The 25969-nt window shown below is 36.9% G+C and overlaps 1 protein-coding gene across 1 annotated transcript in view; it reads right to left on the reverse strand.

Annotated features, from left to right (window-relative positions):
* Positions 1–11: 11 nt before the first annotated feature.
* LOC110442429 (A disintegrin and metalloproteinase with thrombospondin motifs 6-like) overlaps positions 12–25969 on the reverse strand; it is a gene marked incomplete at its 3' end in the record, with an annotated part of 28935 nt that continues 2977 nt past the window's right edge. Inside the window, exons 3-15 of the mRNA XM_021486032.1 lie at positions 20554–20637; positions 20062–20200; positions 14343–14511; positions 12085–12178; positions 11631–11708; positions 8969–9111; positions 7345–7394; positions 6795–6900; positions 5974–6138; positions 4339–4483; positions 3894–4010; positions 1194–1245; positions 12–173 (exon numbers count right to left, since the gene is read on the reverse strand). Of these exons, the coding sequence (XP_021341707.1) occupies positions 12–173; positions 1194–1245; positions 3894–4010; positions 4339–4483; positions 5974–6138; positions 6795–6900; positions 7345–7394; positions 8969–9111; positions 11631–11708; positions 12085–12178; positions 14343–14511; positions 20062–20200; positions 20554–20637 (1504 nt within the window). The remainder of the gene's footprint in view (positions 174–1193; positions 1246–3893; positions 4011–4338; positions 4484–5973; positions 6139–6794; positions 6901–7344; positions 7395–8968; positions 9112–11630; positions 11709–12084; positions 12179–14342; positions 14512–20061; positions 20201–20553; positions 20638–25969) is intronic.

The following is a 25969-nucleotide window of genomic DNA, read 5'->3' on the forward strand; positions in this document are numbered from 1 at the left end:
ACACTACTTACCAGGTATTGACGTATAAACAGCCTCGCATGTCGCACAGCAACGCGTTAGGAAGCTAGGACAATTAAGGCCTTTATTGAAAGCCTGGAACAGCGTAGCACAAGTGTAGGTATTGGAGCCATCTGTGTACACAATGCCGGGATTGTCACCATAGGGACACGTATCTGAAAGTTCAATGGTCAGCTCGACATAATGATTAGAAAAGAAGGAAAGGGACAAAATTCCTAGTAAAAACAATGTGTGATGACCGACTGGAAAATCAAACGCCTAAACATCTAAGAGAAGAAGAAGGAGAAGAAGAAGAAGAAGGATAATCATAAAACCTAAAACAATAAGTTCCTGAACCTGTTCGGTGAAATTTATAAAAGGTCAAAGTCCGAAAAGCCTGATATATAATATAGGCCGTAACCAAGTGAAGCAGCAATCGCTTGGAAAGTGTTAAAGATCCAAACGATACTGGCAGTTCTTATTTGCGTTATTTGTATTCTCGTGGAGTCATTCGAGGGGGACAAACACATTCAAATAACAAAAAATAACTTAGAAACATGCATTTACGATAAGCACAAGGACACGACCAATGTCTTGGTAAAAAATATATTGTTTACGAAATGAAAATGACAACGTTATTTTTATTGTTGGCAGATATCACTGTGACAAAAATTTGAACAGCAGTTACATTTGTTATTGAGACAAGGGTGAATGATTGCGCAACCTAAACCGATAAAAAGAGCAGTGAGAATATCTTCTCTCACCTTTGAGTGAATTGACTACAAGTTTCATTTGAAACATGCTTCTGTTAAGCTTTTTCACGATGAGCTCTTTAATCAAAATATGATATAAAAGTGCTGATATGGATTGGTTTTCCAGGATGCTGTCACGGTTTTTGAAAATTCTCATTGAGAAACTGGCAATGACGTAACAACCACAAGGCACACTAATAAACACAATGAAAAAAACATTGACCTTCATAGTGCACAAATAGATAGCGTATTTCCCAGGTAGGATTCTAACTCGCGATTTATCATAAGGCGGTCATAGCAGATGCATTAACCACTTAGCCACCGTGATCCCATTTAAATATCACACAAGAACTGTTGCCATAATATACAGAAATACCTCTACAACTCCGAACTAAAGATGTTTAAGAAAGGGAGGTTACTACAAAAGAATATAGGTATACATACCACTGACGACTGGCGCCGAGGAGTTTGCAATACAGGAGCTTTGGAAACACCACTGAAACAGAACGAGAACGCTCCATTATCATCCATTTAAATAAAACATATAATAATGTATACTTAATTAACACCTGTATTTCCGGTTCCGGTCGAAATGTAGGTCAATCGTCCTGCTTAATTTAGGTCTTTTATCTCGTTCTACCAGAAGACCCATTGGGCAAATGAGTTCAGAAATGTACACACTGAAAGTCTTGGTTTATTTGTTAAGCGTTCTAACAAAACGAAGGCTATTTCAGTGCTTTTTTGCTGGAGACGGTTTGTTGGTGTATATTTTCTTCCTTAATAATAATAATAGTAATCGATAATAAGTCCTGGTTCTTATACACCGCTTCATCAACAACCTAGTTAGTAGGTCGTCTCAAACCGGTTCACAAATTATTAACCGTGGGTATAAGGCCTTTGCAACCAGTCAATATCTTTCTCAACTCCCTGGGCAGCACACAGCCGGTACTGCCATTTCGGCGCTTACAGCTAGCATTCAACAATTCCAGCACTACCCTACCACGTACTCATTTACAGCTGATTAGACTGGAGCAAGCGGAGTAAAGTATCTTGCTCAAAGATACAACACAGTGCCGCGACGCGACTCGAATCAGCAACCCTTTGGTCACGAATCCAGCGTCCTCCCTCTAGATGACCGTGGCTACTTGGAATAGTACGAGTCTGATGCCGACGTAAGAGTGCTACCTGGGTTAAACACCATGCCGAGTTCACTATCCACAGTTCCATCCAGGAATAAATAAGACAACGTGAAAACAAGTCCTTACCGCTATCAATTTAAAGCTTAACGTCAAGCAGAGCGGAACAATAACCAATTCAAAGGACGTTTGGGATTTTATTTTGCTTGAGCAAACGCTCAACGCAACAGGCTAAGGTGTGGTATCGAAAGTCTTCGCGACAAAGCGATATGGATTGTTTCCAGGATGCTGTCTCGGTTTTTGAAAATTCTTATCACTTTTGATAAAAAATATACATCAAATGTTGCATATTATTATTTTATATATTTCTGAGGGGCTACAAATAAAAGAGAAATTAGTACGCTGTAAAATTGAGACTTTTAAGAAAAATGCTAGAAAATGGCTAAGAATTACAGACCCGATATATGTTTTAAGCATTGAGTCCTTATGTAACGTTTGACTGTACACTGATACTATTGCATTGCATTTTCGCATCAAAATCCGAAGATAATTTCTTATAAAATATTTTAAAGTCAATGGAGTCGTGCCATCATTGTTTGGTAGATAATAACCGGTCTTTGCTTTTGGGGAACACTGAAAGTATTCTGCTTGACCCTAATTTTTTGCGCATTGAGATGTATGTCATATGGCTACAAAATGTAATTCAAATTATGTGTACTATTTTTGTATCAGACAGGTTTCTTTCAGGTTTTTTGCCAAAACTTTTATTAGTAAATTTAACCAGAAATACAGAAACAAGCAAATGACTCTCTCTAAGATCTTTAAAAACTGGTTTCATTTCATGTGCAATGCTATTTCGATTATGCCTGATCTACCTGGCAAGATTATCTAAGAAATCTATTGACACACTTCAAGTTAAAGTTGAAAGGTACATCTTTACGGTGCGGATATTATTGCTTTTTTCGCATTGAGGAAATAACCTCAAAAATATCAACATTTGAACATGAGAATATAACAAAAAAATACATGGTTTATAAAACATATAAAATATAGACTTTAGAGCCATTGTCAATGCGAAAATGTTCGCACTACGATCCGTTTAAAGATTGACAAGGCGACCATTTACACACGCGAGAATTTCTACAATTACAGAAAATCTCCATCTCAGATAAAATGTAAAAATTGTTTTATTTAGAAAGAACGCCTTTGATAATAAAATTAGTAATAAACAACATTTGATATAGCGCCCTAGCTAGCTAGGATAAGCCGCTCTAAAGCGCTTTACAGTACATAGATATACACTTAACACAATCAATACAATTAGCATATACATCAATCAATACCAATCCGAGGAATTCGCAGGAGCTGCCTCAACAGGCGCTAACTACTAGTCCTATGCCACCTGGCTAATACCTCCCTAAGTGTGTATGCCTGCGTGTGTGATGGAGATGTATTGTGTTCTGTTTGTATTGGGACCGTGCTTCCAACGATATCATTTATAGTGCCACCTCACTTGAATGCTACAGTACATATACCGCAACATCCACCACAGACCATTTTATACTCCACCTGGGTTGTTGGAGTTGTGTGGGCAGGAGAAAAACACTTTTTCTGAATATTCTATGCGTACGACGACTTCGGGGATCGAACCCCGGCCGCTTGCGTAGCAGGTCGCAGTGTTAACCACTCGACCAATCCGCCCTTTCTGACGATCCAAAAAGGAATCAAGCAGATGATACTAAATCAGGTAAATAATATTTTTCATGGTAAATACTTTAAAAATGATTATTGAAGGGTTCGTAACAAAAGTTTAAATCATATTGATGTAAAATTTGATAATGGAAAATAATTACAAAACTATTTACCTGTTCAAGAATGAAAAAAAGGAACAGAGGCGCACATGCTCAATAAATTAATTTATTCACAATGTTTGAAAAATATTGCAAAACGGTTAAATTGCACCGGTAGTATCAAATTCTAAATAAATTATATCATATTAATGTATTACCTTTTGGTTTCCACACGTGGTTCCGGTAGCAGCGGTATAAATATTGCATGATGTAGAACCGGATATCCTACATTTCATGGAATAGCACATGCTAGAATAATCGGAAGTGTAAAACTCCTGAAAAAGTAAGCAAAGAGCAACATCCACATTCAGGTCTTTTTATTTCAGAGGATGTCATCCTCGAAACCCAGGTACAAACATCTTCTGTTAACACCCTCTAAATATCGATGGCTGGCGGTAAACTATTTGATTATAACAAACCTGACTAGTTCCTAGGCTGATTTCTATCATTTAAAGATCACAGAAGAGATACACATTCCGAGAGCACAACCCTTGGATGTCGAGCATGGGTGGACGATGGCGTCGACCCCTTTATCATTGATGTATAACGATTCATCTAAATGACCGAAGTAGATTTCGCTCCCCAGTATAGCCACAACCTTACCCTACATAAGTGTGATCCAGCTCCTTCAAGTCGCACGCACTGCTCGTCAGCCGTGATCACCTGACCGGGAATCCCCTGGTCATACGGGGTCAAGGCCGTCGGATCGTGATCGCTACTCAATGTCAGCAGACAGTTATTCGTGTCTCTAAAACCCAAAATGAGTCTTTATGTATATATATATATATATATATAACACTTATGCCGTGTAGGTATGTGCTGATATGTTAGACCACTTTGTAAAATATCGTATACTTGTGTATAGTCTAAACATTCGTGAAATGGTAAACCTATGCGAGACTGTTACAGCATAAACCTTTGTAAGAGTGTAAACCTATGTCAGATTGTCACAGTACAGCTATGTAAGAGTGTAAAACTATGTAAGACTATCACAGAACAGCTATGTAAGAGTGTAAATCTATGTAAGACTGTCACAGTACAGCAATGTAAGAGTGTAAACCTATGAAGACTATCACAGAACGGCTATGTAAGAGTGTAAACCTATGTAAAAGTGTCATAGTATAGCTATGTAAGAGTGTAAACCTATGTAAGACTGTCGCAGGAGAGCTAGGTAAGAGTATAAACCTATGTAAGAGTGTCACAGTATAGCTATTTAAGAGGTTTAACCTATGTCAAAATGTCACAGTAGAGCTATGTAAGAGGGAAAACCTATGTAAGACTGTCACAGTACAGCTATGTAAGAGTGTAAACCTATGTAAGACTATCACAGTAGAGCTATGCAAGAGTGTAAACCTATGTTAGACTGCCACATTACAGCTATGTAATAATGTAAACCTATGTAAGACTATCACAGTACAGTTATGTAAGAGTGTAAACCTATGTAAGACTGTCACAGTACAGCTATGTAAGAGTGTTACCCTATGTAAGAGTGTCACAGTACAGCAATGTAATAGTGTAAACCTATGTTAGACTGCCACATTAAAGCTATGTAAGAGTGTAAACTTATGTAAGACTGTCACAGTATAGCTATGTTATAGTGTAAACCTATGTTAGACTGTCACAGTACAGCTATGTAATAGTATAAACCTATTTAAGAGTGTCACAGTAAAGCTATGTAAGAGTGTAAACCTATGTTAGACTGTCACCGTATAGCTATGTAAGAGTGTAAACCTATGTTAGACTGCCGCAGTAGAGCTATGTAAGAGTGTAAACCTATGTAAGACTCACAGTACAGCTATATAAGAGTGTAAACCTATGTAGGACTATCGCAGTAGAGCTATGTAAGAGTGTAAACCTATGTAGGACTGTCATAGTAAAGCTATGAAAGAGTGTAAACCTATGTTAGACTATCACAGTACAGATATGTAAGAATGTAAACCTATGTTAGACTTTCACAGTATAGCTATGTAATAGTGTAAACCTATGTAAGACTGTCACAGCACAGCTATGTAATAGTGTAAACCTATGTAAGACTGTCACAGTAAACCTATGTAAGACTGTCACAGTACAGCTATGTCACTGTGTTACCTTATGTAAGACTGTCATAGTATGTTGAGATACCCTATGTTGTATAATATATGTGTTCCATACTTCACGTACATTAAACAAAGTGCGAGTTATTGTCCTGAAATTTCATGTAATGTTGTTTTGTAATTTATACTTTTGTTACCGACTCACGTATTTAGTTTTGTTACGTAAGTTTCGAAGTATGTGACAGAACAGCTTGAAAATTTCCATGGATTATCCCTCGCTGAACTGGGACCTGGACCAATAGATGGCGACATGATGTTCTTGTTGTTTTCCGGGCACGAATTTCCGTCCCCGTCATGGTCAGCTCCAAGGCTATAGGCAACAAGCCGTGACGTTATGTTATGTTTTTACATTAAACTATGATGTCACAATATCAAACCGTTACAACAAACTTAAATATCATAGCAAAGACAAATACTACAGATCAAACATGTATTCAATATGTTAATATAATTGATAGAATTTAACAACATTAAGAGCAACATTGCGACGAGAGAGAAAAATCGCTGTCCTCTTGACATATGGATTGCTCTCTCAACATGTACATTTCACAACAAAGGAGTTGTCATTTCTCGTAAAGGATCCCTATCCAACTGCACTGTGGTTTTTCCTATTTAGAGTAATCTCCCCTTAACTTCCGCAAGGCTATAACTGTAGCACAGTTTGGTCAGGATACTCCCGTTAACAAGGTATCTCTCTCAGTAAGAGCGATAAAATAATAGTCTGAAGTACAGGGTTCAAATCTCGGTCTAGTCCCGCTAATGTTTTACACTCAGGACAATGTTGTTGGTTATATTTTGTTTATCAAACCTTTGTTATTTCTATATAAAAGTTCCAAAAGTTTTCTTTTCAGACATGATTTATCAAAGCTAAAGTCATGGCGGGAAAAACAGTTTGAAATGAATAGTTACATCTTTTGGCAGTGGTACGGGGTTCCTAAATAATGCCTTCATATCAGTTTCACTCACTTGTGTCCGAGTTCATGAGCCGCTATTACATTCATGTCATAGTCGAATGAATCCTCACTGATCGATTGTTTAAGACTGTCACAAGCGCCTGATAACCACGCAAGACCTGAAATAAACACGTGACACATTTGCAAATAGACAATGCGCATTTCTGATGGCCGGTATCTGCCCGTACGCGCCATATCATCCTGATTTGATGGTTAATTGCATTTTGTTTTAAATAAGAGTCTGGATAATATCACATTTGTCATATATATGACCTTCAAATTTTATTGATATGATTGTAATTTTTATTTGGTAATTTAATAGTTACAGTGTGTAGCGTATGGAAATGGGTTAAAATATGACTATTATCTTACCTGGTATCAACCCTAGATCAATTTCAACCCTCAGGCCTCTGACCCCTCGGGTTGGTACGGGTTCGGATATGGAAGTGATCATGCAATGGTAACATGAATGTATCTGTGACATTTACTTAACCATTTATTCACCTGTGATGTAACTGTCACTACGTTTTTACCGATATCGTAATACATCAACATGTCCCTACCTGCAACGGCGCTGCTCACTACTCCTTCGGCCGTTGATGTAAAGTCGTACCTATAACAATCATGAAATAAAGACAATTAACATAAATATATTGTCTGTTATATCTTACGGTAACAATATGGTGAACAAAGTTAGTCTATTGAAATTTCGTCTGAGTTGGAGGACATAAAGTGTGTGACAGGTTTTGATTGTACAAATTATTACAGTCGCATTTTAGCTTTGCGCTTGAGGGAAATTCCCGTCAGCTTAATCGGTAGAGCGGCGGGCTGAGAAGCTTGGGGTTTATGGTTCGATTTCCGCTGTAAGTACACTTCTCCCTTTCCTATTACAGATGGTGTCCATGATCCTCCAGTTGGTGACAGGGAGATTGAACTTGGATTATGGTGGTTGGGAACACATTTATATGATTACAGTCGCCTTCTGGCTTCGCGTTGGAGAACATTTCACTTTAGCTCAATCAGGTGTTTGAAGCTAGGTCGTCGCTGGTTCGATCCTAATAGTACATGTCAGCACACTACTCTCTTGTTACACACATTAGTTATAGTGTTGGTTTAGTGAATTTAGTGTCCTATTTATGCCACCATGTGTGTAAAGCATGTGCGTACCCTGACGGCAGTATGGTGAATATGCTTCCTTGTTATGCTGTTGATCTGGTGATGGTTTCACCTCACTAAACTACCATAATTCGAGGTTCTATTATACCGCCTTATCACAACTAATTCGTAGGTTGTCTCAAAGTGGTTCACAAATTATTATCCGTGGTTATAGGGCATTTGCAACCAGCCAGTATCTTTCTCAACTCCCGGGGGGAGCATACAGCCGGTGCTGCCGTTTCGGACCTCCCAGCTAGTATTCAACAATTCTATCACTGCCAAATCACGTACTCATTTACAGCTGAGTAGACTTGAACAAGCGGAGTAAACTATCTTGATCAAACACAGTGCCGTGACGTGAGTCGAACCTGCAACCATTCGGTCACGAGCCCGTCGTCCTACCACTAAACTACCGTGCCTCAATAACAAAGACACCAAGAAAGTGTATGTTTGAAGTATTTCAACGACCTTTTAATCTGCAACTCTAAATGCTATATACAGCTCTGATTAGAAATTAATAGCACACTGTTTTGTTCAGAAAAATTATGTATATTTCATAAATGGAAAATACACAAAAAACTCACCTTTTTTTGCCAATAAAATAGTGTCAGTTAAATGTTGGGTATCTCAACATACTGTATATGTAGTACAAGTAATTGGGTTTCTCAATATAATATACATTTACTACAAGTCATTGGGTATCTCAATATAATATATAATTACTACAAGTCATTGGATATCTCAATATGATATATATTTACTACAAGTAATTGGAAATCACTTTGTATATTTGTTTCTTCATATGTATCAAACGGTCGGTTAATTTCTGTGACGTCATTTCTTATTAGCAGACTATAATTCATCCCAAGAGTGTTCATTTATTGAAAACTTTAAGATCTTGGAAAAATATCAATATATGATGCACATTTTAGATGACAAAGTACATCATTATACTCAGATAATATATGTATAACATACATACAATAACAGAACACGTGCTGTTAACATTAAACCATGTGACGTGTGACGTACTTGCTGAACAACATGGCGTGGTCGTAGCCGCAAGGAGAGATCGCAAGCTGTTGTTCCCAAGCCGTGTAGTTGTTAAGTACGTCACTGGCGTCCACCTTTCCTCCGCTGACTCTGGTCTCAGTCCACTCAGATGTTGCAACGGACTACACAAAGACGAAACACATTTAAATGTGAAAAGATATGTGTGTTAAAGTCATGGTGTTTGGTATGGTGGTGTAACAAGCCCGTTCATATTACACAGCGACGTTCACCTTCCAGATCTAATATACCTAATGAGTATACGGGTGTAACAATACGCGTGGAGTGTATCACAAATTATTGCAAAAGACAAAGAATACATTGCGGTACGTATCACGATATATAGTCATAGAAAAAAAGGTGCTGAATTTCAAAAGAATTGTTGTCAGAATGATATCAAACTGAATAATATATATGGTCACACAGATATTTTTTTGTTAAACCATCCATCTATTATTAATTTTAACTGATTTCAATTTCAATAGATTTTATTGTCAAAGGACAAATGGATTGGGCAGCAGGCATAGCCTATTTAAACCCTTTTCAAACACAGTAACAGACAGTGGTACAAGCATAGACATAGACATTAGAACACATACAAACACATATAAACAAGTTGATATTATCAAATTAATAATCAAATTAGGGGAAACAGCTACTAATACTCATTTTTATTATAATTGAATCTAATGGTTTAAATTCTTACCTTTTATTTTGATATTGAAAAGACATATAAAATAAATTTGTTGATGGAGCTGCATGTATAAACATTTGATGGGATTACATTACCGAACCCAACAGATACAGGCCAAAAAGTCCATTGTATCACACAAGGCCATCCACTGATGAGTTTGGAAATGCAATCCCACCAAATAGTTTAATTTATGCATATTAAGGTTAGATATATAATTAACATGTTGTAAAGCTTTATATTCTTATTTATGTAATTGTTTCCCAATTTTAACTGATTCCAGTTACAGGTGTAATACAGCTTGATGATTGTTATTAACTATTATATGTTACAATGTTTAGTAGTTGACAAAGTTAAAACACCTAGCGGATACATAAAAACTAAGCTTTTGAAAAATATTGCAACACAGGAACATTTCATTTCTGTATTGCGATGTCTGTGTATTGTGTGGTACAGCTTTTCTGATATTCTGTGATAACAATACTAATGGTGGAAAACTTATTTGGGGAAGAGACGATACTCTTACAAATATCGATAGAAAGTATGTCAATTTAGGGAGTTCCTATTAAAAATCCCAGGAAAATCATTACCGTCATTCTGAATAATTTTCCTTCATTCTGTTATATTTTATTTTCAGCTCAACTACTGTTTATAACTTGAATTAAAAAAACCCACCATAAAATAAAATTAAAAAAAAAAACAAATAGAAAAGAAATAGTTAAAAACGACAACAACAAAAATAGCAAAAACAGGAAACATATTTTTTTCTTTCATTCTGTCATATTCTATTATCAGCTCAAATATTATATATAACAAAAATCTGAGTTCTGTCTTATTAGACATTTTACCTAGGGACTGACTTTCATAAGAAGCATGAGAAGGTAATAAAATATTAAAATTTGCATGAACATTTGCTATACGCTATTAAATGAAATGAAAATTGCTGTCGTCATGAATTTTGAATAAAATCGTCGAAACCAAAGACCATGGTTCATGCTGGAAGGGCATAGTGAGCAAACAGAAAGCAATTCTTAAAATATATAGAAAAAATGTCGATGATAAGTGGTGATTAACAGTTTCAAGTACATGTGTATAAACATAACTACACGTCACTTTCTGAAAATCAGCTTTTAGTAAGAATGATTTCTCGGTAGTTCAACAACCTTAATCCTTAATCCTTTAAAAAGTGACTAAAAACCTGATTGCAAATGTCAGGTAAATGTCAGGTAAATGTTGTCAGGGATAAATGGGTGATCTTGCAACAGGCGATGAAACGAGTGCAAAAAAAGAGTCAATCATATGTAGTAGAAATTGAAGAAAACAGGACGAGCAGGTTTTTGTTCTGGAGGATATCAGAGTACCCGGAGAAACAAACACCAACCACACAACCACCAGCTACTTGTCGGCTGCCTCAAGTAGGCCTTACACCTGCGACCCAGTAGGTGGAGCTAATGACCGAAGATGATCAGACATATTTATCATTCGACCCCTTTCTTCAACGGCAAAGGAAAATTAGACCAAATACCAATCCAAAGAGGTAAAACCGCATCGTTAAACAGAAAAGGTTGTAAAAAAAACACCAGAATACGAAAAATTCATATGATCCAAGAAAAAACTCCCAACAGCATAAATTAAAGTTCGGGAAAATGTTTTGGAAGGGTAAAGATTCATTTGTTTTTTGCATTCTTTATCCTCATAACATAAACTGTTTTGTCTCCAAAAGCAATGGTACATCTTTCTACTTGGCGATACAAATCTCATTTAGCAATATGTATGGATTTGAACAGTATTCAAAAACGTGTCCAGGGAAGTACATATGTATTTAGTAAATGGACTCCGAGTCTCTAGAGTAAGTTGTTGTATTTAAAAGTATGTTTATTTATGGTGTAAAGCATCTTTAACAGCATTTGTAACTCGATTGTAGGTTGAATAGGCATGTTTCACGATACTTACTTCAGAAATAACAAGGCATGCAAATACCACGTTTATAGAAATCGACGACGAATCAACACTGGCATACATAGCGTCAACCTGCAATGATACAAATCTTTTGATTATAGTTTTTGTTACATGATGTTTGAACGTCTATTACAATGTTCCTATGGGAACATCATAAATAAAACAAATCCAATAAAATAAATATCAACACTCACAGTCGCTCTTGATCCACTCTTGATCTTAAGTGACTTTCGATACTTATTATATTTTTTTTTAGGTTATTTTAGATATAATCATACGGATGTCTTATCATCCATGGCCAGGATTTATAGAATTAATGATGTCTCGCGACACTATTTTAATATGATGATTACTTAGCTATAAATGGTTACATAATTGATGATGTGATAATATAATGTGATAAGGATATTATGGACACAGTATTGATTACGAAAAATGTAACGTTTACCTCATTAATGGCATGCGCGTAGAACTGCCTGATACTCGTCTTGGCGTCTAAGTCCTTCTGTGCGGTCGATGTCGCATTGCTGTCGCTATACCAACTAGATAAACAGTCATCAAATTTATCATATTATGATATCTAATACAGCAGGTCAATATTCCTCTAATGATTGTAAACAATCTAAAACAAACGATAAATCATGCAATATCAACGTCAGTTTCCCTTTATATAATTCATTACTCGTACATCTAATTGGATCTTAAATTTCAGCGGTAGAAATTTCCTTAGCCAAACACTATGTTAGTGCTCAGTGCTTGAGAGTATGGCGTATTGTTGGTCATTTAACGACTTTTGTTGAGGTCGATACGTTGTTAAATGAACCTGATAATGATATCATATTGACCAAGACAAACCTTTCTGCGTATCATGTCTTTAGATAATATATTAGATATCCAAATAGTTAGAATACATTAATGGTTTTCAAAACGAAATAGCCGGATCTAAATTAAGAAACAATGGGTCGAAAGGGTCACGTGCAAGACAAAAATATATCGGTGAACATGACCCCTAGGATTAGCCAGACCATACGTAATATATGATTATTTGATATGTGTTTATGTATGATAGAAATTTCAACCCAAGTGTACAGAATATGGGACACAAAACCAATCTTATAACCAAGAGATGGATGTTTCCATCGAACCTGCTTAACATGACCCCTCCCCCAATCTTGTGCCAAATCATTTACTTCGTAAATATTAAACCAATAAATATTGAAAGAGCGCATCACAGTTTTGTTTATGCTGAAAGTATAAACTTCCTATAATACCTAACTTGACAACAAATATTAAAAGAATAGTTTCACTGGATAAGAAATTCAGCAATTTTATACATTACAACAAAGCAAATGTGCCGAAGCATGACGTCATCTCATTGTCTTTACAACTGTGACGGCATGCCCATACAAGATTATAAGACTCTTTCATATGTACTGGAGGTGGATAGATAATTCTTCCCGAGGGGATCATAAATTGGGGTTTTACCCCATTTATGATCCCCGAGGAAGGAATTCTCTATCCACCTACCGTTACATATGGAAGAGTATTTTTCTCTCATATCTACCATTAGAAAACAAATGCTTCACCTCTCAATGCCCACAGACGGTCGTCATCTTCCAGTTTTTTTAAAGACTTTCTCGGTGGTTTAAAACAAAAAATAGCAGTAGCAATGAATTATTCATACCCTCAAATTGCAACTTTGTTGCAAGAATAAAAAAAAAACATTTCCATGATAACTCATCGCTACTTACTGTACATCTAATTAAGTGCGCAGAGAAATATAGTTCCTAGTTGAAAATAGAAAAAAAAAATGTTTTTGTTGTCAAATTTTTAATTCATGACTGATTATGTAATTAATAAATATAAATGAAATTATAGATACAATTAATAAATACCGAGCCGGGCGAATATTACATCTCCATCGGAGTTGCTCCCCTTAGTTTTTGTATTACAACGCAATGTGATTAGCCCATGTTAGATAGACTCAGCAAGCATGATTATCTTACATGGCCAGCGTTATCTTACATGACCGGGTATGAGAGAAAAATGGATTTCACATGTCATGAAAACCGCGCATTAATGCAATTACACATCAATCGAAACTATCTTACATTGCGTGCCATCTAAGATAATTCTTCTCCAGATATAGGGACTTATAATGACTTTTTTTTAATCTTTTCTTATGTTTTTCAGTCAATAGAAATGCCACACTGTCTCAGTATATTCGAGCTGTCATCTTAGGGTTGGCTGTGGATCAGAGAAACACGTCAAGACCACCGGAGTGTAAGATATCACTGTACTGGGTTAGAGAGGGCACGCCTCGCCTATCCTTGGTTATTACCATTATTACCGGCTTAATTACCTAGTCGTTCAAACATTAAACAATCATAACAAAGTATCAATATAGTCAGCCGGAAGGTTTTGACGATAGTCAGTATTTGTACACGATACCATAAATGCACAGTGACATCGTATGACAATATGAACTTGACCTAAGTTAATAAATATATTCTGGTTGTCACATATGGGGGAAAGGCTCTAAAAGGGGTCATTTGATTTGAAATATTCACGTCACATCAGCAAAGTGATAAATATAAATTATTTATTTATAGAATATTTCATAACAAATGACCGCTTGTTTGGACTTCGACTCCAAAATAATTATGTATATATTTTTGAATATGTTTTTTTTTCAATTGTTCTTACTAGCTATAAATGGAGTAATCGGTGGTGAACATTAACTCGACGGTTTGCTCAACAGCGGATCGCTTCACGCGCGAGCTGGGAATTGCATCGCTTCCGGTTCCTGTTTTGCCACTGTTCCTAGTCTTGTCAAAATCAGATGTATCACTCTTGCTGTCCGAGCCATGACCAACTGGAAAAATGTAAAATAAAAACCGATGATTTTATAGGCCCAATTTGTTTTTATAATTAAAGAGTTTATTTGGAGTTAATAATCGTTAACTGGAAAATTTCTTAATGTAAACCTGTATGTCTCAGGACAATGAACAAAGGTCTAAGTCTAGATGGCCAGCAACATGTGTTCAGTATCGACTTAGTAGGAATAAGTAAATTTAAATACGGACGCTCTCTGGACGGGATAAAACAGGTCGTAATGCTTTATACTACAAGCTGCCGATGAAGTCATAGATAGTCGGAATACAAAGGTTCCGGTTAAACACAATTTCTTATGACGATGGGTTAAAAGGGAGACACTGCCGGAGAGAAAAAGCTGGCCCCGGCTTTACGAACATTCTTTAAATTAAGGAATTCCTTAAGTTTCTGACAGTAAATCATTAACGGAGGAGTAAAGGGAAACTTTTAATTTTAGATAATGTTCCCCGTATTCAGTGTTGTTTTCCTCAGAAGGAATTTCTAAAACAAACATCTATCAATAAATATTCGCGTGTAGAGAATTTCGCACTAACTTACTTCACGCGCAGAAACACGAATATTTCGATACTGTCAACATTTCTACTTTTAAAGCATACCTTGCTGTCATCATTGCGTAGAAACCCTCGTACAAATCGTGGGAATAGAGAATGTATTATCATAGAACCAGTTATCCATCGTTGAAGAAGGAGGTCGAAATAATCCAAAATCCAACCGGAAGTCTAACTTTAGTGGCTTAACCATATTTAGATGTGTTGCATATATAGGAAGCCATCCTTGATTGCTATGGAGGCTGTTACCACCCTCTCTATGTAAAGTGTTGTGAAGTTTCAAAACAAGAAATAGTTTCCCTGCATTCATTTATTCATTCATTCTTTCATGAAGAAATGTCCACATTTTCATAGATAAGGCGAGAAATTGGCCTTAGCACTTAATTAACCACAACCTTGAAATTAAAAGGAATAATATTGTAGATTTATTGAACAAAATGTCGTAGTATGTAGACTTTTTATCATACTGATTAGTTTACGAAATACAAGATCGGGATAGTGGAGGCACAGTAGTCTAGTGGAAGGACACCGGGTTCGTACCCGAAGGGTTGCGTGTTCGAGTTACGTCACGGCACGTGTATCCTTGAATAAGATACATTACTCCGCTTGCGCCAGTCTACTCAGCTGTAAATGGAAACGATGTTGGGCAGTGCTGGAATAGTTGAATGCTAGCTGTGAGCGCCTAAATGGCAGCCGTGTCCCTTCTTTATAAGTGCATTTATACCGTATCCCTTCTTTATAAGTACATTTGTACCGTATCCCTTCTTTATAAGTACATTTATACCGTATCCCTTCTTTATAAGTACATTTATACCGTATCCGTTCTTTATAAGTACATTTATACCGTACACCTTCTTTATAAGTACATTTATACCGTATCCCTTCTTTATAAGTACATTTGTACCGTATCCCTTCTTTATAAGTACATTTGTACCGTATCCCTTCTTTATAAGTACATTTATACCGTATCCCTTCTTTATAAGAACATTTATACCGTATCCGTTCTTTACCCCCACATTTATACCGTATCCCTTCTTTATAAGTACATGTATACCCTATCCCTGCTTTATAAGTACATTTATACCGTATCCCTTCGTTATAAGTACATGTATACCGTATCCCTTCTTTATAAGTACATTTATACCGTATCCCTTCTTTATAAGTACATGTATACCCTATCCCTGCTTTATAAGTACTTTTATACCGTATCCCTTCGTTATAAGTACATTTATACCGTATCCCTTCTTTATAAGTACATGTATACCCTATCCCTGCTTTATAAGTACTTTTATACCGTATCCCTTCGTTATAAGTACATTTATACCGTATCCCTTCTTTATAAGTACATTTATACCGTATCCGTTCTTTATAACAACATTTATACCGTATCCCTTTTTTAAAAGTACATTTATACCGTATCCCTTCTTTATAAGTACATTTATACTGTACCCTTCTTTATAAGAACAAAGAGACAACAGAGAGTTAGTAGGGTATACAAAATTCGATGTGTATTTTCAACCCGAAATAATATTTCTAAATACCTTAACATGGTTATTTTTTGATTCATTTGAAAAGCTGCAAAAAGGATGATAAACATATGAGACAGAATCAAGCAATCGTCACATGGCAGGCGTAACTTGTTGTTAAATCCGGTATATACCATCTTGCAAAAAAATTCGAAAGAAATTGGAAGCTTCATCACACATAGTCTGTGTCATTTCGGTATAATGTTACCATAAATCGTGGCCCCGTAAACAGGACATTATCGCAGTAACTGATCTGTTTTTTCGACAAGTCAGCGTCGTCAGGGGTTATTGTTTCCATGCGCCCACACCTCGATATATAATCCCACCTGTCAATAGGTCATCGTGATTCGACACGATAGATAGTCTAGATACATCACGATCGTTATCTCAAATTTCATTTCTATTTCAAAACACGACGATTTTTACGGAAACAGTCCTCGACTGAATTGAGTGATTTAAAGTAAATAATTAAAAGGGATAGAGTTGGAATCCACCTTGCGTAAATATAATTAAAGTATTGACCGGTTAAACTATTTGATATAACCTGTTGCCAATAGTGCATTTATAACGTATTAATTTTTTAACTCATTCAACACTGAAGACACATTTGAACACTTCCAATTCAAAGGTTGGAATAGTTCATTATGAAATGTCGGTGGTGAATGAGTTAACAGACCATAGATACAACAGAACGTATTTTGAAACAGATGACACGTTGGAGATACATAATACGGAAATGCACTGTCAACCCGAAATAATGTTTTGCAAAAAGGAATTAAAAACTATCTTACGGAATTCAACAACCGTTATTTCATTACAAAGTATATGTAATGAAATGAACAATTACAGTTTGTTGTTTTTTCTCTTTTAAACATTTGATTTTTATCCTGACTATACACTACCATACCTCATTCCAGACAGGAGCAAAGCCTTGTGCTTCTGTTTTTATCCTGACTTTACACTACCATACCTCATTCCAGACAGGAGCAAACCCTTGTATTTCTGTTTTTATCCTGACTATACACTACCATTCCTCATTACAGACAGGATCAAAGCCTTGTGTCTCTGTTTTTATCCTGACTATACACTACCATACCTTATTCCAGACAGGGGCAAAGCCTTGTGTTTCTGTTTTTATCCTGACTATACACTACCATCCCTTATTCCAGACAGGGGCAAAGCCTTGTGTTTCTGTTTTTATCCTGACAATACACTACAATACCTCATTCCAGACAGAAGGAAAGCCTTGTGTTTCTGTTTTTATCCTGACTATATACTACCATACCTCATTACAGAAAGGAGCAAAGCCTTGTGTTTCTGTTTTTATCCTGACTATACACTACAATACCTCATTCCAGACAGGGGCAAAGCCTTGTGTTTCTGTTTTTATCCTGCCTATACACTACCATACCTCATTACAGACAGAAGCAAAGCCTCGTGTTTCTGTTTTTATCCTGACTATATACTACCATACCTCATTTCAGACAGAAGGAAAGCCTTGTGTTTCTGTTTTTATCCTGACTTTACACTACCATACCCCATTCCAGACAGGAGCAAAGCCTTGTGTTTCTGTTTTTATCCTGATTATACACTGCCATACGTCATTCCAGACAGGGGCAAAGCCTTGTGTTTCTGTTTTTATCCTGCCTATACACTACCATACCTCATTACAGACAGGAGGAAAGCCTCGTGTTTCTGTTTTTATCCTGACTATATACTACCATTCCTCATTACAGACAGAAGGAAAGCCTTGTGTTTGTGTTTTTATCCTGACTATACACTACCATACCTCATTCCAGACAGGGGCAAAGCCTTGTGTTTTTGTTTTTATCCTGACTATACACTACAATACCTCATTACAGACAGAAGGAAAGCCTTGTGTTTCTGTTTTTATCCTGACTTTACACTACCATACCTCATTCCAGACAGGAGCAAAGCCTTGTGTTTCTGTTTTTATCCTGACTTTACACTACCATACCTCATTACAGAGAGAAGGAAAGCCTTGTGTTTCTGTTTTTATCCTGACTATATACTACCATACCTCATTACAGACAGAAGCAAAGCCTCGTGTTTCTGTTTTTATCCTGACTATATACTACCATTCCTCATTACAGACAGAAGGAAAGCCTTGTGTTTCTGTTTTTATCCTGACTTTACACTGCCATACCTAATTCCAGACAGGGGCAAAGCCTTGTGTTTATGTTTTTATCCTGCCTATACACTACCATACCTCATTACAGACAGAAGCAAAGCCTCGTGTTTCTGTTTTTATCCTGACTATATACTACCATACCTCATTACAGACAGAAGGAAAGCCTTGTGTTTCTGTTTTTATCCTGACTATACACTACCATACCTCATTCCAGACAGAAGGAAAGCCTTGTGTTTCTGTTTTTATCAAACTTCTTTTGTTTTCTGAATCGCAAAAGCACTACAAATATATCGGTAAAACTATGATTTTTACTATGAACAGAGAAATGATTTACAAGGAAACTCTTGTAAAACTACAATAATAATATGACCAGACATTCCGGAAGAGTAAGTGTTCCCTGTTATTATTGCCGCCAATTGCATAAAATGTAGGTCAAATCAATTAAATGCTACATTATCCAAGTGAGAACAAAAGTGATGTGGAACACTAGGGACACAAAAGAGCATACTCAAAGAAGACTCATTTATATGGCACGAGGGACATACTATATACTTTTTCTCTATATAAACAATGATGGCGACCTTAAACATTCGACAGTATCATTCATCAACCAGTATTGAAACCGAAACCTGTATTGTACGTTTTCAACATTCGATATCTATTTGTATCGCGGAAATCGTGATATTCAGATTAAAACTGTGAATATCCATTAAATTACGACATGTAAACACTGAACATGGGGAAGCCGGGGTGTCACTATCAATAAAAGGAAAGTTCCTGATCAGAAATCCAAATAATCACAACAGATACGTACAAAGCCATCCTTGTTAGTTATATATTAAGTAGAGATCGAGATGAAAGGCTTATATATAAGTTTTGACGTTGATATCAAATTATTTTCTGTATATATTTTTATAAAACACTTTTTGAAAACGATATGGTTTGAACCGGAATGATAACTTATGACTGTAACCCATCCCACTTCAACTACGTCCAAAGCATTTCCTAAAACTGACGCGGTTCAATAAATGTCAGACTGGCAGTTGAAAGATACGTACTTTTCTTTAGCTACCATATCACCTGCATACAACATCACTTCATAACCATTATTATCACGACAAACTTAAAGTCATAAGTCCAAAAGGAGCACCTGTTTTACTTTTTAAAATTGACCTATCGGGTAGCAAAGTTAGGTAATATCTCGTTCAGCGAATGAAACACAAACTGTGCAATATCTGTACACGTGATCTTTGTCACGTGAAGATTGGAGATGTTCTTAACAATATGATATATGTCGTTCTTACCTTTCCTCTGCACAATGTCCACAAACTTTCCGGCCATGACCTTGTACTTCCGTAGACGGAAGTGGGAATCGTCACCGCTTTCAAAATCACCTGACCTTTCCATAAAGTAGGCGGCATTGTTTAATCGCAATGTACCAAACTGTGAAAGAGATTCATATCACAAAAAAGTACACATTATGTATCGGAATTAAGCGACGTCTAGTTTAAATTTATAACGTAAAGTTATTAATTTTTTGTGTGTTTCATCCAAATTTGAGATTTTTGATGGTAAATTTGTTTTTTCGGTTTGCTTTTCCTCCAGCTTCAACAATATATATAAGTTAGATATCGCTGCAAGATAATTTGTGAAATATATCAGTCATTTTCATCGTTCGTTTTGGTGTGCATATTGCATTAATGCGCGTATTTAATGAGATGATGGTACCATTGAACCTTTAAAAAGCATTAGAGACTTATCAAAAAAAATGTAAGAGGCTTATTGTTGTAACTCACCAGATTTAAAACTTTTGACGTTTTTTCATCGAATTTGACGGTAAAAGCTGCCCCGTGTTTTACGTCTTGGTAGAACGCCGTGTCCTGTAAAAAGGAAAATATAAACAGTCGTCAGGAATGTCATTTTACGGTATTCTATTGAATTTATCACAGGATAAACCTTACCGTCATTATTTGGAAAGTAAATATTACCGTTACTATGTGTCGATCTTACAGTTACTAGGGGAAGACCTTACTGTAATTAGGAGTAGATCTAACTGTTACTAGGGGTATATCTTACTGTTACTACGGGTATATCTTACTGTTACTAGGGGTAGACCTTACTGTTATTAGGAGTAGATCTAACTGTTACTAGGGGTAGACCTTACTGTTATTAGGAGTAAACCTTACTGTTACTACGGGTAGATCTAATTGATACTGGGGTATACCTTACTGTTATTAGGAGTGGATCTAACTGTTACTAGGGGTAGATCTTACTGTTACTACGGGTAGATCTTACAGTTATTAGGAGTAGATCTTACTGTTATTAGGAGTAGACCTAACTGTTATTAGGGGTAGATCTTACTGTTACTAGGGGTAGATCTTACTGTTACTAGGGGTAGACCTAACTGTTATTAGGAGTAGACCTAACTGTTATTAGGGGTAGATCTTACTGTTACTAGGGGTAGACCTTACTGTTACTAGGGGTAGACCTAACTGTTATTAGGAGTAGACCTAACTGTTATTAGGGGTAGATCTTACTGTTACTAGGGGTAGACCTAACTGTTATTAGGAGTAGATCTTACTGTTACTAGGGGTAGATCTTACTGGTACTACGGGTAGATCTAACTGTTACTAGGGGTAGACCTTACTGTTATAAGGAGTAGCTCTAACTGATACTAGGGGTATATCTATCTTACTGTTACTACGGGTAGATCTAATTGATAATGAGGTAGATCTTACTGTTACTAGGGGTAGACCTAACTGTTATTAGGAGTAGACCTTACTGTTACTAGGGGTAGATCTTACTGTTACTAGAGGTAGACCTAACTGTTATTAGGAGTAGATCTTACTGTTACTACGGGTAGATCTTACTGGTACTGCGGGTAAATCGAATTGATACTGGGGTAGACCTAACTGTTATTAGGAGTAGATCTAACTGTTATTAGGGGTAGATCTTACTGTTATTACGGGTAGATCTAGCTGTTACTGGGGTAGACCTAACTGTTATTAGGAGTATACCTTACTGTTAGTAGGGGTAGATCTTACTGTTACTAGGGGTAGACCTTACTGTTATTAGGAGTAGCTCTAACTGATACTAGGGGTATATCTTACTGTTACTACGGGTAGATCTTACTGTTACTAGAGGTAGACCTAACTGTTATTAGGAGTATATCTTACTGTTACTAGGGGTAGATCTTACTGGTACTGCGGGTAAATCGAATTGATACTGGGGTAGACCTAACTGTTATTAGGAGTAGATCTTACTGTTATTAGGAGTAGACCTAACTGTTATTAGGGGTAGATCTTACTGTTACTAGGGGTATATCTTACTGTTACTACGGGTAGATCTAGCTGTTACTGGGGTAGACCTAACTGTTATTAGGAGTATATCTTACTGTTACTAGGGGTAGATCTTACTGGTACTGCGGGTAAATCGAATTGATACTGGGGTAGACCTAACTGTTATTAGGAGTAGATATAACTGTTACTACGGGTATTTCTTACTGTTACTAAGGGTAGACCTAACTGTTATTAGGAGTAGACCTAACTGTTATTAGGGGTAGATCTTACTGTTACTAGGGGTAGACCTAACTGTTATTAGGAGTAGACCTTACTGTTACTAGGGGTAGATCTTACTGTTACTAGGGGTAGACCTTACTGTTATTGGGAGTAGCTCTAACTGTTACTAGGGGTAGATCTTACTGTTACTACGGGTAGATCTAATTGATACTGGGGTTGACCTAACTGTTATTAGGAGTAGATCTAACTGTTACTAGGGGTATATCTTACTGTTACTACGGGTAGATCTAATTGATACTGGGGTAGACCTTACAGTTATAAGGGGTAGATCTAACTGTTACTAGGGGTAGATCTTACTGTTACTATGGGTAGATCTAATTGATACTGGAGTTGACCTAACTGTCATTAGGAGTAGATCTAACTGTTACTAGGGGTATATCTTACTGTTACTACGGGTAGATCTAGCTGTTACTGGGGTTGACCTAACTGTTATTAGGAGTATATCTTACTGTTTCTAGGGGTAGATCTTACTGGTACTGCGGGTAGATCTAATTGATACTGGGGTAGACCTAACTGTTATTAGGAGTAGATATAACTGTTACTACGGGTATATCTTACTGTTACTACGGGTAGATCTAATTGATACTAGGGTAGACCTAACTGTTATCAGGAGTAGATCTAACTGTTACTAAGGAGGTTGATCATACTATTATAAGAGGTAGATCTAACCCTTAGGACTGATCTTTGTGTACCTAGGGCTATATCCTATTATTACCAGGAATATTTAACTGTAGCTAGGGTTTATCCTTAGTGTTATCGGGTATATGTACAGTTATTATGTGTAGGTCTTACTGTTACTAGGGGTTGATTTTACTGTTATTAGGTATATGTCTTACTGTTACTTAGGGTTAATCTTACTGTTACTAGGTTGTATAGGTCTAACTATTATATTTATAATTATGGGCAAGTATGCAATTGGGAATAGTCAGGCCTCCGTTCCGTTAGTATCCGTCTATCAGCGTTCTATCAGCGTCCAGTTCGCGGCTGTTCAACGTCCGTATTGCAATTGTCTTTTTTGGCTGTATCAGTTTTATAGCAGTTGAATCATATCAACAGCTTTTCCGTTTGATCGCCTTTTCATGTCTGCCGAAGTTCTTCTTAAAAATAATAATTCGAGGTTCTTATATACCGCTTTATCACAACCTCGCTCAAAGCGGTTCACAAAGTGTTATCCGTGGTGATAGAGCCTTTGCAACCAGCCAATATCTTTCTCAACTCCCTGGGAACCATACAGATTGTGCTGCCATTCGGCGCTCGCAACTAGCATTCAACTATTCTAGCACTGCCTAATCACGTACTCATTTACAGCTGAGTAGACAGGAACAAGCAGGGTAAAATATCTTATTCAAAGATACAACACGTGACTCGAACCCGCAACACTTCGGTCACGAGCCCAGCGTCTTACCACTAAACTACCGTGCCTCCGGAATGAAAAAAATGTAAATAATCAGAAGAAAATAACATGCCGTTCACTCAATTTAATAGGTCGTCATAGTTACTACTTTGAGCAATATGCAACAAAACAAAGTGGCTGGGTAACGCAAACGCCTTTCACCAAGACGGCTCGGGTTTGATTTCCCGATCAGTCTTGAACAAAGATATGAAATGATAACAATATGATGGCCGTATTCCCATTTACTTTAAAAATCTATTTGAGATGTTGTTTGTTTTTCATAATTTGATGTAGCAGATGTTTAAGATTAGGGGAACGAATATTTCAGAAAAAAGTACTTATCAACAATTCGCTGTGATGTCGTAAAATGTCCAAAGGTAAAGAAACCAAACGTATGCGTCAGATGTGGAACTTTCATGTTACCACAGATTGAATTTTCACTCTCATATCTGGTTTTTAGATTGACGTTCTTAAACAAATGTATCTTTAGTATATCCTATAAATTATGTCTGAACAAGGCAAAGCATTGCAAGGCAATCCTTAAGCCCCCACCGGTAATGAATTATATATTTAATAAACAGTCCACTTATGTAGGAAAGCATCCTGATACATACGTCTTAAACTCCACCATCCCAAGATGTCGTTGTACACCAAAAATGGTTACTCCAGGTGATTTAGTATAGATATGCCCTGGACAACCTTTTCAAAACTAAAGGTCAAAGGTCAAGTCATAGGTCACAACTGTGACCTAATTGTTGCACTTTGCACTCCGTCATCCTAAGATGTCCTTGTACACTTAATCTGGTTACCCAAGTTAAAATAGTCTAGAAGACATGACCCCGACAAATATTTTCAAAAGTGAAAGTCAAATGTCAAATCATAGGCCATTGTGACTTTCTTCTTGCAATCTGCACTCCGCCATCCCAAATATCCTTGTACATGTGAAATAGTATAGAAGATTACTCCGGGCAAACGATTTCAAAAGTAAAGGTCAAATGTCAAAGCATAGGTCACAACTTTGACCTAATTCTTGCACTTTGCACTCCGTCATCCCGAGATGTCCTTGTACACATAATCTGGTTACCCAAGTTAAAATAGTCTAGAAGACATGACCCGACAAATATTTTCAAAAGTGAAGGTCAAAAGTCAAGTCATAGGCCATAGTGACCTTCTTCTTGCAATCTGCACACCGGCATCCCAAAATGCCCTTGTACATTAAATATGGCTACTCCTGGTTAAAAAGTACAGAAGATATGACCCCGGACAAACTTCTCGGACGGAGAGACGGAAGGACGGACGGAGTGCAAACCTAAAGTGCCCCCTTCCACCCTCCGAATCGATGGAAGAATATCAAGCTAAATGTTTGTGTATTTAAAACCAATAATAGTTATAATTATACATTGCATAACAGACACCCTCTTATCAAGTAATCATTAACCCTTTCACCTCTGTGTAACTTCAGTAGACTCTACCATGCATTGATATGGATTAGTCCATTATGGTCTACAGTGGTGAAAGGGTTAATAAATGTCGTCCGTAAATACCTAATTGATACTATTTATCGAAAATTATTTTATGTTCATTGGTTTATTGGTTCTTTCCTTCTATTTATTTCCCCGCAATATTCATGACATAATGAAAATTATTACATGAGCGTTGACCAACATACAGAGCCTGATACGACAGTGAGCGTATAGGTACATGTACTAGTTTTCGACACAGAGCTACCAAATGCACGTACAGTGCATACCCGGTCATCAATCTCCTTTTTCAGGGTGTGTCAATGATGCGACATGTAAATAAATGTTCAGCGTACCTCACGCACCATACCTGTTATATTTATTTAACCACAATTATGAAAGAAGCTATATCAACTTATAGGAATCGCTCTTTTTGGCCCGGATTTGAGCACGGCGTTCTTTAGAAAACCGTGTTACCAAAAGAAAACACACGTTGTCCGGCAGGCGAGTCCGATGTCAGTAAATTATTTAAGTATTTAGCGTACGACCAAATAGTACGATAAATCGGCCTTATCGATTGTTCGTTCGACCATCCAGTCATCTGTTTATCGGCGTATATCGGCCGATAACAGTCCTATCGGCCGCTTAGCGGCCGTTCGAGCCTTGTGTGTTCCGAACGTTAATACATGCCTTATTGTACATCCTGCATTCGTTTAGCGTCTGGCTAGCGAGCGATCATCGTTCGGTCACCGTCCGTCCTCCGTTCGGTCACAACATTGGG

The sequence above is a fragment of the Mizuhopecten yessoensis genome, unplaced genomic scaffold (assembly GCF_002113885.1).
Source record: "Mizuhopecten yessoensis strain PY_sf001 unplaced genomic scaffold, ASM211388v2 scaffold716263, whole genome shotgun sequence".
Classification (NCBI taxonomy): Eukaryota; Metazoa; Mollusca; class Bivalvia; order Pectinida; family Pectinidae; genus Mizuhopecten; species Mizuhopecten yessoensis.